This window comes from Equus quagga, chromosome 7 (assembly GCF_021613505.1).
Source record: "Equus quagga isolate Etosha38 chromosome 7, UCLA_HA_Equagga_1.0, whole genome shotgun sequence".
NCBI lineage: Eukaryota > Metazoa > Chordata > Mammalia > Perissodactyla > Equidae > Equus > Equus quagga.
The window spans coordinates 4,373,999-4,385,287 of NC_060273.1; the positions used below are offsets into that span (position 1 = coordinate 4,373,999).

The 11,289-nt window shown below is 58.1% G+C and overlaps 1 protein-coding gene across 2 annotated transcripts; it reads right to left on the reverse strand.

Annotated features, from left to right (window-relative positions):
* NAGPA (N-acetylglucosamine-1-phosphodiester alpha-N-acetylglucosaminidase) lies at nucleotides 1–8,250 on the reverse strand. 2 transcript variants are annotated; one of them, XM_046665273.1, is made up of 11 exons: nucleotides 8,108–8,250; nucleotides 7,550–8,005; nucleotides 6,460–6,599; nucleotides 5,980–6,088; nucleotides 4,811–4,939; nucleotides 4,123–4,328; nucleotides 3,981–4,028; nucleotides 2,827–2,955; nucleotides 2,554–2,685; nucleotides 2,397–2,460; nucleotides 1–713 (listed from the first exon to the last, which is right to left on the reverse strand). In XM_046665273.1, the coding sequence occupies exons 1-11, from the start codon at nucleotides 8,191–8,193 to the stop codon at nucleotides 503–505; spliced, it is 1,710 nt and encodes a 569-aa protein (XP_046521229.1). In that variant the 5' UTR covers nucleotides 8,194–8,250; the 3' UTR covers nucleotides 1–502. The 2 variants fall into 2 exon arrangements, with proteins under 2 accessions (XP_046521229.1, XP_046521230.1); XM_046665274.1 differs by lacking the exon at nucleotides 2,397–2,460 and having other exon boundaries at nucleotides 520–713.
* Between the last annotated feature and the right edge of the window lie 3,039 nt (nucleotides 8,251–11,289).

Consider the following 11,289-nt stretch of genomic DNA (forward strand, 5'->3'; position numbering starts at 1 on the left):
CCCCCCGTCCCTTCTAAGGAGCTTCCCGTGACAGGAAACAGAATTCTTGTCGGCAAAGTCGGTGAGGAGGTCTGTAGAAAAGGATCCTCTGAGGAGGCCATCGTCTCTTTAATCCACTCCTGTCCAGGGGGCTGACTGGCCCCCGCCACTTGGGCACTGTGTGGCCACGGTGAGTTCCATTGGCGGGTGGCCCTGCCCAGGGGGCCGGAGGCTCTTTGGCAGCGGGCCAGGCCCTGGGGGACAGGCCTCGTGAGCAGCAGACACAGGCAGGCGGGGGAGGAGGCAGTTTCTCTCCGGGGAGCACTGTATGGCTGGGGGTGCGAGTGCAGGCGGCTAGGGGAGGGCCGAGGCGAGGGGCTGAGGCACAGGGGCTATCAGAAGCTTCACTTGGCACCAGGGCCGAGACCACCCCGGCAATCAGTGGCCTTGGCGTTTCCCCTGCAGAAGCGAGACCGTGTTGAGACGAGCCTCCAGAACAGGCCAGGAGGGCTGCTTTAAGGCTTCAGTCCTTGAAGGGGTTCTGGGCGTCGCCCGGCTGCTCCTTCTCGGAGGCCAGGAGCTCCCCGTTCATCTCCTGCAGCGGGTGGTAGACGTACGTCCCGTCCAGGTGCCGGCTCCGCTCTGCTCTGGAGCCGAGGAGCAAGGACACGTTCACCACCGTGCTGACCAGCAGAAGGAAGACCAGGGCCAGGGTGAGGGCCAGCCAGGTGGTCCTGGGGGCAGGAGAGAGACCCCGAATGGGGCTGTTGGGATGGGGAGCGATGGAGGGGAACCCTCCCTCCCCTCCTCCACCCAGAATGGGGGCACAGAGTTTGGGGTCTCTAGGGACCACATGGGGGGACTGTCGAGGAGCAAAATGGGCCCGGCAGGGCGGGGGGCACACTCCAGACACATGTGCAGGAAGCAGCAGGGTCAGTCACTATATGGGACGCGGACCAGCACTGCCACATCTGCTGATAGTTCAAGAGAAGCCATGGCGGGCCGACCCTGTGGCCGAGTGGTTAAGTTCACACACCCTGCTTCCGCAGCCCAGGGTTTCACCAGTTTGGCTCCTGGGCGCGGACATGGCACCGTTCATCAAGCCATGCTGAGGCGGCATCCCATATAGCACAACTAGAGGCACTCACAACTAGAATATACAAACTATGTACTGGGGGGCTTTGGGGTGATGAAGAAAAAAAAAGGAAGATTGGCAAGAGATGTTAGCTGCCAATCTTAAAAAAAAAAGAGAAGCCATGAAAAAAATTTTTATGTAAATATTACTGATTTTCAGGTGCTGCTAATCCATCTTAAATTTTTACTTCGTGCAGGCCAAAGAAAATACAGGTGGGGACCGAATGATGCCCGGGAGGTTTCAGTTTGCATCCTGTGCTCCAGGGCCCTTGAAGAGACAGAGCAGCGAGAACAGGCACCCCACCCTCCAAGGCAGGGTGCAGGCGGGTCTTTCTATATCTTTTTTTTCACTGAAGCCCTCAACACAGAATCGGACACAGGCAGGCTGTGGCAGGGCGGGGCCTGCAAGCCATGCCCGTCAGCCCCCGTCTCCCCTTCTTTTGCTGGCAGCTGCCAATGCTTCCAGGTCTGCATGGTGTGGGGGCTTCAAGCCTCGCATCTGAGGAGCCTGAACTTCAGGTCCGGGGCGTGGGGCTCCCGGGAGCCACTGTCCCCACTGTGGTGCATTTTCAATGCACATTCCAGGAGTTCTCTCGGGGCCTCACCCAGACTTGCTGGGTGAGGACGTCCTGGAGGGACCTGGGATCTGCATTACTGACAAGCTCCCAGCTGCTGCCCGGAGGACAAGGCCGGGAGCTTTTCCTTCATCCCCACACCTGGTTCCCACCTCTGGAGTGGGCAGGGCCATGGGAGGTGAGAACCAGGAGAGAGGCTCTCAGAGCGGGGTCCCCGGCCCAGCAGCATCAGCATCCCCTGGGATTGCAATGAAATAAGATTCTTGGGCTCCACCCTAGACCCACGGGGCAGAGACTCCAGGGGTGGGCCCAGGTCTCTTTCACTACGCCCTCCTGGAGGTCAAGTGTAAGACCCACTGAACTAGAAAGCAGAGATAAAGCCCCACCACAAGGCCCGGGTGCACAGAGGGGCCTGAGACATGACGTGACCTCCTCAGGGCTCGGCGCTTCTGCCCCGGGAGCTGAGAAGCCGTGAGTCTCCCGTCCAGGGAAAGGACACCTTGCCTGCCCCCTGGACTCCTGCTGGGGTGGTGACCAGGGTCCGCTCACCGTCTCCCTGGATGGTTCAGGTGGCGGCATCAATGTGACTCCCTGTGCTTATGTTGGAGGAACGTCACCTGGGTGCCCAGCCGCCACCTCCTAGCCTTTCCCAGTCCCTGAGCAGAGGCCACACCCACCCACACCTGCTCCAGCTCCCACCGGACCTACCCGGTGAGAAGGGAGAACTCTCCTGTCCTCACGGTGGCCTCCGATGGCCGGAGACACTGCTTCACTGTAACACACCAGGGAGAGGCTGAGGGGCTGCGAGGAGAGGGGCTGCCCCCCCACAACCCCCCCGCCCCCGCGGACCTGGCAGGGGCGGTACCTTGGGAGACGATGTCGTTCAGGGTGGGTGCCTGGGCGAGGCTGCAGTTGCCGGTCTGGGGGTCACAGGGACACCTGTGTTCACACTCACAAGGCCTCCGGCAGCCCGGCCCGTACCAGCCGAGGGGACACTCTGCAGAGAGGAGACAGGAGGGCCCTGGATGTGTGCAGAACCCGGCTGAAGGAGAAGTGGCCCCTGGGCTCCCCGAGGCCAGACCTGGAGGTGCCCTTGGAGTGCTCCCTCCCGGCTGACTCGGGGGCTCGTCCAGCTTACCCTGCACACAAGTGTCTCCCGTGAAGCCAGCGGGACAGGTGCAGGTCCCCCGAACCGGGTCACAGGCAGCTCCATTCTGACACCGGCACTTCTGGGCACAGTTCTCCCCGAAGGAGCCGTTGGTGCAAGCTGGGATGGGGGAAGAGGGTGGGCTCTTTGCAAAATCCGGCCCTGCCCAGCCCAGGCTGGGGCCAACAGGACTGCAAACGGGTCTCGGTCACCCCCAGAGCGGTACGGAGGCTCACATGGTCTCCCCACAGCAGCTACGGAGAACTTACCACCCACCAGGCCCCGAGGCCCTGCCCTCACAGAGCTTCCGGGCTCGGAGGCCGGGCGGCCAGCGAGCCAGGCAGCAAGTGTCGGACGGAGCACAAGTGTGCACAAGCATGAGAGGGAAGTGACCGCCTGTGGCAGCTGCGGCACACCGTGGAGGGGGCAGGGAGGCCTCTGAGGAGGTGACACCTAAGCTGAGACTCGCCCACGAGGAGCAGAGCGGCCGCAGCAAGCAGGGAGGGGCCCAAGCACCAGGGCCTGGCAGCTCATGCCGTGAGGTTCAGGTTTTCCATCAAGTGCAGAAGAAAGCCACTAAAGGGTTTTAGCTGCGGGTGGTGGCAGTGGGGTGAAGTGTGCCTCCCCAAAGCTATGTCCTACTCCCGGAACCTGTGAACATGAGCCCATTGGGAAATAGGGTCTTTGCAGGTGCAATTAAGTTAAGGATCTGGAGATGACAACATCCTGGATTTAAGGTGGACCCTAAACCCAGTGACCTGGGGTCTTGGTAAGAGAACAGAGAGGGAGACTGGACACACAGGGGGAAGGCCGTGTGAAGATGGAGGCAGAGACTGGAGCCCCCAGGAGCAGGAAGAGGCAGGAAGAAGCCTCCCCTAGATCTTTCTAGAGGAGCACGGCCCTGCCGACACCTTGATTCTGGAGTTCTGGCCCCCAGAACCATGAGGAGGAGTGTGTTGTTTTAAGCTCCGAGTCTGTGGAATTTGTAGCGGCTGCCCCAGGACCCTATACGGGGATTTATGTCTGAGGCAGGAGCGAGACAACAGGCGAGCACCCTGCAGATCAGAAGGTGGGGGGACAGGCCTCAGAGGCTCACAGCTGCCCCACCCTGTCCCCACGTGCCCGGCCGGCCTGGCGGCTCTTACCTTCACTGCAGTTGGACCCTGTCCATCCAGCTTCACAGCGACAGCCAGCTGCCAAGACAAGACCGAGGAGGCCAGGTGGGCAGGACCAGGGGGGCGGAGCTGGCAGCCCAGCTCAGAGCTGCCCCCCAGAGCCCCTACTCACCCTCTGTGCAAAGCCCGTGCTGGCTGCAGTTGGAGGGGCCACAGTCCAGCTCGTCGCAGGCAGCACCCCGCCAGAAGCGCCCTGTGCACTGGCAACGCCCCTCCACACAGGTCCCGTGGCCGCTGCAGTCAGGCGGCTGGCAGCGTGGCTCATGCAGACACACCACAGTGGACACATGGCGGGCACAGCGCCACATGTTGTCCTGGCTGCAGGGGGACATGCTATGTGAAGAGAGGCCTCAATGCTGGCCATCCCCAGCCGATCCCTCAATCCCCTTATTACAGCCCACAAGGGGTGCCTCTCTCTCCAATATCCCTTTTCCGACCTTTTATAGGTTCTTCCCACCCCTTATAATCCCTCCCACCCCAGGGCCTTTGCACATGCTGTTCTTGCTGCCCACAGATTGTCACCCCCACGGAGCCACCTCTGCAGGCTTCAGATCTCAGCTCATGCTTCATTATCATCAGAGAGGTTTTTCAGAGCACTCAACCTCCTTTCGTCCCCTTGGATCATCCTGGAACACTGTGTATACTTCCTAAAGCAGTGAGACGCCGGGACCTCGGCTCTTCTTGCTCACTGCCGAAGCCCCAGGGCTTGGCACACAGTAGGTACTCAATGTTTGTTGACTGAGACAGTCGGGGACAGACCTGGCCTTGGACCCTCAACCAGGGGGCTCTGGCGTGCTTACCAGTGATCTGAGGGGTAACTGGCCAAGGTCCCGTTGAGCACGAAGGTGGCAGAGCCCCCTCCGTCCAGGTTGATGGCGTTGACCACGTCCTGTTTCAGCAGGAACTCCGCCATCTCCCACAGGTTCACGCTGCGGCACAAGAGCAGTGCTGCCCACCGCGCCCAGCACGCCCACCGCTGTTTCTGGGCTAACGCGTCCTACTTCCCACGGCGGGGCCACCACACCCAAATTTCTGGATGGCCCCCCACAGATGTCCCATCCCAATCCCCGGACGCTGGGAATATAACCAGAGATCACTCCCGTGACTGTGTTAGGTTATTCGGCACAGCTGTCCACAGATGAGGACACTGTCCCGGGACAGCTGGGTGGGCTCAGCTGAGTCACAGGATCCCTGAAAAGCAGAGAACTTCCTCTGGCTGGCGGCAGAAGATGAAGTTCGAGACTGGATATTCGAGGGAATTAGCGGGATTCAACACACCTTTGCTGGCTTGAAGCCGGGGAGGGGACACACATGAGGAGGAAGGAGGGCGGCCTCAGGAGTTGAGAGGCCCCCGGCCCACGGCCCGCAAGGACACACAGACCTCAGTCCTACAACCACGAGGAACTGGATTCTGCCAGCAACCTCAGTGAGCTGGGAAGAGGATCCTTTCCAGAAGCTCAGTGAAGCGCCTGGCCTGGCCAGCAGCTTGGTTTTGTCCATGGGGTACCCTGAACACAGAACCCAGAGGAGCCCTCCCGCACTTCTGACCTACAGAACTAACCCATGGGCGCTGCTTGTGCTAATTTGCTAGGCAGCAATAGCAAACTAACACTCTCCTTACGGAGGAGGAAACAGTGGCTCAGAGAGGTTGAGTGATTTGTCTATGGCCACAGAGCAGATGGCCGAGCTGGGACTGGGCCTTCTCCCTGCTAACTTTGTGATACCTTCCTTCACCCCAACCAGGGCGCGGGAGAGTTAACCTAAGCTGGGGAGACTGAGAGCAAGTATGAGGAGGACGGTGAGTTCTCGAAAGTGGGACAGACCTAGGGGCCCTCTTCCGGTGGGAAGGTGGGGCCAGATGGGTGTGAACATTCCAAGGAACGGCTGGGGGTCAGAAGGGTGGCTACTGGGTCGAAGCTCCTCAAAGCTGACATAGCCCAGGCCTGGAGGCCTGGTTCCCAGCACTCACCCCCGCTGCTCCGTCTGCCCGTCGGCGTGGAAAAGCACCAGCTGCCCCTTCCGGTCGTGGCCCAGAGCCGTCCTGGCAGACATCACGTTCACAAATTTGCTAAAGGAACCTGAAAGAGAGGCCGCTGGGCTGATGACCTGGCCCTTTGGGAGGCCTCCTGGGCTCTGCCTGCCCCTGCCTGCAGATCCACCACGACCTCCTGGTCCATGCCATCCAGCATCTTCCTGCCTCCCCCGTGACCGCCCCCCACACTGTCCAGTCCCAGCCAGTCTCCACGTAGTAGCCAGAGGGCTCTTCTTAAATGTCAATCAAGCGGCATCAGCCTCCAGGTAAAAACCCACCCAGCCTTTTACGGTTCTGAGAACAAAATCCAAACGCCTTAGGGCAGGGAGCAGGGACCTGTCTCAATCCCCACCGAGCCTCAGCGCTTAGAATAGCACTTGTGGAGAGATTTAAGAGCTGCCCCCTCCCCGCCCCCACCTGTCTCCTGCGTCTCATCGCACTCGGTCGCCTGGCTCTCGTTGACATAGACGCTTCCATTTCGAATCAGCCACACGACCCCGCTCACCAGCTGCACAAATGGATTCTCGGTGTCCAGCACCTCCTCCTCAGACAGGTATCTGGTCACAGGGAAGGCGCGAGGTTCACTTATCAGCAGGGGCAGCTGCGGGTTCACTTACCAGCAGGGGCAGCTGGGGGTAGTGGGGCTCCCCAACCTGCCCCAGTCTAGCTGCTTGATTCCTCCCAGTGCCCCAGGAACCTGTCTGGTCCTGGACTTGAGTGCAGCCTTTGGGAGCAGTCTCGCATCCCAGTCTACACCTCATTTAATAGAAACCACCATCCCCAACAGATGTCAAGTTCATCTCAGGCCCTCAATCTCCGAGGCCGTCAGCCTAGCGAAACCACCACCTGATGCCTCCAACAGCCTCTTTATTGGCCTCCTCGCTTCTACTCCAGCCTAGTCTCCAGGCAGGGTCAGAGCAAGCTTTTAAATGATCAAAGTCAGCCCTGTCATCCTCTGATACTCTGCTCCTTCCTTCAGTTCCTCACACGCACACAGCCCGAAGGCACCTCTGATTCTCAGCGCTTGCTGTTCCTTCTAACTGCAACGCTCTTCCTCCAGTTTTGACCTTGACTGACTCATGATGAATCTTCAGGTCTCCATTCCAAGGTCTCCTTCTCAAACAGGCGTTTCCTGATCCCCCTCCCTAAAATCAACATTCTATTTACAATCGGTTTGCCCTGTTCACTGCTTCGCTGCACAAACACAATTTGAATTGATCTTAATTACTTCCTTAGCTTTTGTTTATTTTTCCTGGCACCGAGGCAGAGTCCGTGAAAGCAAAGGCTGTGTGTGCCTGTTCACCGCTGTATCCCCAGCGCGCCGCTCACTGCCTCACACGAAGCAAGAGCTCCACGATTCTGGAGGATGAATAAAGTCTGCAAGGAAGGTATTCCTGTCCCCATTCTGCAGATGGGGACACGGAGGCTGAGCTTGGTTGGCTGACCGGCACACCCAGATCTCAGGCCCTCTGCCCTCGACAGTCGCGGGGGCTCCCTGCCTCCTCACCCGGTGACCAGGGTCCCGTCGCGGCGGATCCCGAACTGCGCGTTCTGCAGCCCCCCGGCGCTGCTCACCCGCCGCCCGTCGCTCACCACGTTCCCCAGGCACTCGCCCGTGTTCATGCGGAAGAAGCCGCCGTTCTGGGCCACGCTGCAGCCGGCCGCCCGCGCCGTCTGCTCCACGGTGGCGCGACGCCTCGCCGCGCAGCCTCCGGGCCCGCCGGGCTCCAGCACCGAGAAGGTGCGCAGGGGATCGGCGGCCCGCGTCAGGTGGCCGGCCACCGCGCGGCCTGCGAAGTGCGAAACGAAGGCGCGCACGGCCGGGCCGCGGGCGTCGGGGGTCGCGCGGGCGGGCGGCCAGCTCTCGTGCTCGCGGGGCCCGGCGTGCACCCGGGCGCAGTCCCGGGCGGGGCGCGCGCGCGCGCGGGAGTAGGGCAGCAGCACGTCGTCGTCGCGGGAGGCCCTGCGGGGACCGGGCAGCCGTGAGCTCGGAGGGCTGTGCCCCGCGCGGGGGGACCCCCAGTCAGGCTCGCCCCCCGACCCCTCCACGGGGAGCTGTACTCACCCCGAGCCGAGGCCGCCCGACGCCTGCCGGAGGAAGCCGAGCAGCGCAAGGAGGAAGAGAAGCCGGCGGCCCATGGAGGCCGCCATGTTGGACTCGGGCGTCCGGTCACGTGGCCTCTCCCCACGTGACTCAAGATCTGCGGGGGTCGCTTTCGGCTCTGACTCAATTGCTTGCGCTCCTTCAGATGTCGCGAGATCTCGTCCTATAATTTACTGTGTTTTGGGAGGAGGCTGGTGCTGGGAACTTTTTTATGTTGATGTGATTTCAAACCTGCAGAAAGTTACAAGAGTGGAATAATGAACTCCGGTATACTTTTTACTTATCTTTACTGGTTGTTAACGTTTGCCCCATTTGCTTTGTCATTTGTACTTTATTCATACATTGTGCATTTTTTTGGGAACCGTTTGCTACCAAGTTGCAGGCATCGTCATCCTTGGCCTCAGTACTTCACTATGTACCCTCTAGGTACAAGGACATTTTCTTTTCTTTTTTTTTTTTTGTGAGGAAGATTAGCCCTGAGCCAACGGCTGCTAATCCTCCTCTTTTTGCTGAGGAAGACTGGCCCTGAGCTAACATCCGTGCCCGTCTTCCTCTACTTTATACGTGGGACACCCACCACAACCTGGGTTGACAAGCAGTGCTGTGTCTGCACCAGGGACCCGAACTGGCAAACCCTGGGCCGAAGCAGAACATGCGAACTTAACCACCGGGCCGGCACCCAAGGACATTTTCTTACGTAACCACAGGCCAAGTAAAATTAGGACAACTCACTTTGGTAGAATTCTATTAACTAACGTGCAGGTCACATGCAAGTTTTGTCAATTGTCCCTATGATACGGGCTCAACACAAGGTTGACATAAAGGAAGCCATATTATATGATGCGGGCTCAGTGAGTCGAGGAGTCGAAAGCAAGATTTCTTGGACTCTCAAGGTCTGGCAGTAGTGCTCTTTTGTTTAGAGAATAGCATGGGGACAGGACCCACGGGCAGTGACGAGCTGCAACGGGTTGAGAGTAGGGCTAAATTTAAGGCATAGGTATGTGAGTTATCTCTTTACAAAGCAAAGGAAAGATTATGTAAAGAAAGTCATTAAAGTGGTATCAGTGTAGGTGGAGTCTGCTTATTGGGTGGTCCTATAGCTTTAGATAAGAAATCAGGTCAGATCAGGTCAGGAGTCCCCTGCTACCCGAGGATGATACAGATGAGTATGTAGGGCAGGACGCCTTGGGTTTCTCTCCCTGGGGCAGACTCGATCCTCCTCAGTATCAAGGAAGAGTTCACTGGTGCTCCATCGGGTAAGGCTGGGTTTGTACTTCAGACATTGGCCTGAGGTTTGGTCATTAGGCAAAAGGCTAGACTTGTACTTCATCAACTGCTGAGTGATCTGGTCATCAGCAAAGTCCTGCTGCCATCAGTTCTCATAAACAGGATACCCTCATCCTTACTGACTTCTGGAATGTTGGCAGTTTGGCCCAGTTAGGAAGATGAAGAAAACAAGACGTGCAAGGCAATTCCTTTGAAATGGCTGCTCCGGCTCTATTTTAATATGGCTCCACTCGTGTCATCTTTCACAGGATCTTTGTTTAAAAATTAAGACTTTCAAGATGGCAAAAGCAGAGTGTGAAAGCAAGCGTGGGGCTCTTTCATGCACAGGCCCTGTGCACCTGCACAGGTCAGACGCCATGAAGCTGGCTAGTTATTTTGTGCTTTGAGCTTCTTTTGAGAGGATGCCTCTCTTTGGGCCTCTGGTCTGGGGCAGTGTCCAGGGTTAGGCAGCCTTTTGGCGCCCGTGCAATGCACGGGCCACCCAGGAGCCAGCGCAAGTCTAGTTTGCCTTTGGTGCCAGGGATACTTGGGGCCAGGCCAACCCCTTTCTGTCCACAGTCAGCACCGTTAGAGCTTGAACTCTGGCCCTTCGTTGAGCCACGCCCCTTAGAGACAGCCAGGGTCAGTGTACTGGGTTGGATAGCGTTCCCCCAAATTCACGTCCTTCCTAGAACCTCAAATGTGGCCTTCATTGGAAGTAGGATCTTTGCAGATGTGGTTAGTTAAGATGAGGTCACACTGGAGTGGAGTGGGCCCTAAGTCCAGTTTGACAGGTGTCATTATAGGAAGAGAAGAGACACACAGAGAGATAGAAGCACAGAGGAAAGAAGGACAGAGGCAGAGACTGGAGCAACGCAGCTACCAGCCAACGGAGGCCGAAGATTGCCAGCAACCACCAGAAGCCGGGAGAGGCTGGGACAGAGTCTTCCCTCAAGCCTTTAGAGAGAGAGTGTGGCCCGACTGACACCTTAACTTTGGCAGAACTAACAGAGTCAGGGACCCCAAATGGGCCCCCAAGAGCGGTTCTGAGGCCTGCGGGGAAACCATAGTTAATCCTCTTCTGTTAGCCACACTCCCGATGACTGATCCTCTCTGGGTTTAAATGACCTGGCCTGACACAAGTATACTGACGTGGAGGGATCCTGTCTTTCTGATCTTTACATCCAGGCTGCCCCAAAATCATCAGCAAACAAGCCAAGGCCTGCCGCCCACTTCCGTGCCCCGGAAGTCCTCTTTTCTCCATGGCAGCCAAGAACTGGGGGCGCAGGCCATCCCTGGTGAGTCTCCTACCTACCCTGCTGTTTGTCACTCCTTTCCCAAGTTGTTCTAAGCACAGAAGTGCCACAGAAATGCTCCCCTGGAACTGAGCAGCCTGTGATGTTAATTAAACACGGAGGCCATTAGACTGGTGTGGCTCTAATGCCATGGTGGCCTACGTAAGCAAACCAAAACCTAAGCCTATAAATGCCTCAAAGCTGTGAAATCAAAATGCACAGAACAACCAGTCACAGACAGCCAGCTAGGCAAACGAGCTAACCAACCCAGCTTTCTCCGGTGCTCACACCCACGCTTCATTTTGGAAAACCTTGGTCCCTTCTGAGCATCCTCATCCGGGTTGTGCCATCATTTGTGGATTCAACAAATTGAGCACCTCCCGTGTGCGAGAGGCTGATGAAACGGACGGTGGCCCTGCCCTCGTGGAGCTTAGATTTTAATGGCAGAGACAGACACTAAATGATGCAAGCGTGGTGAGGGCCTGGAAGAAGCAGGGTTGAGAAAGAACGATGTCCTGGGGGTGGCAGGGAAGGCTTCTGTAAGCCCAGACGTAAAGGATGGGACAGAAGGGGACAGAAGGG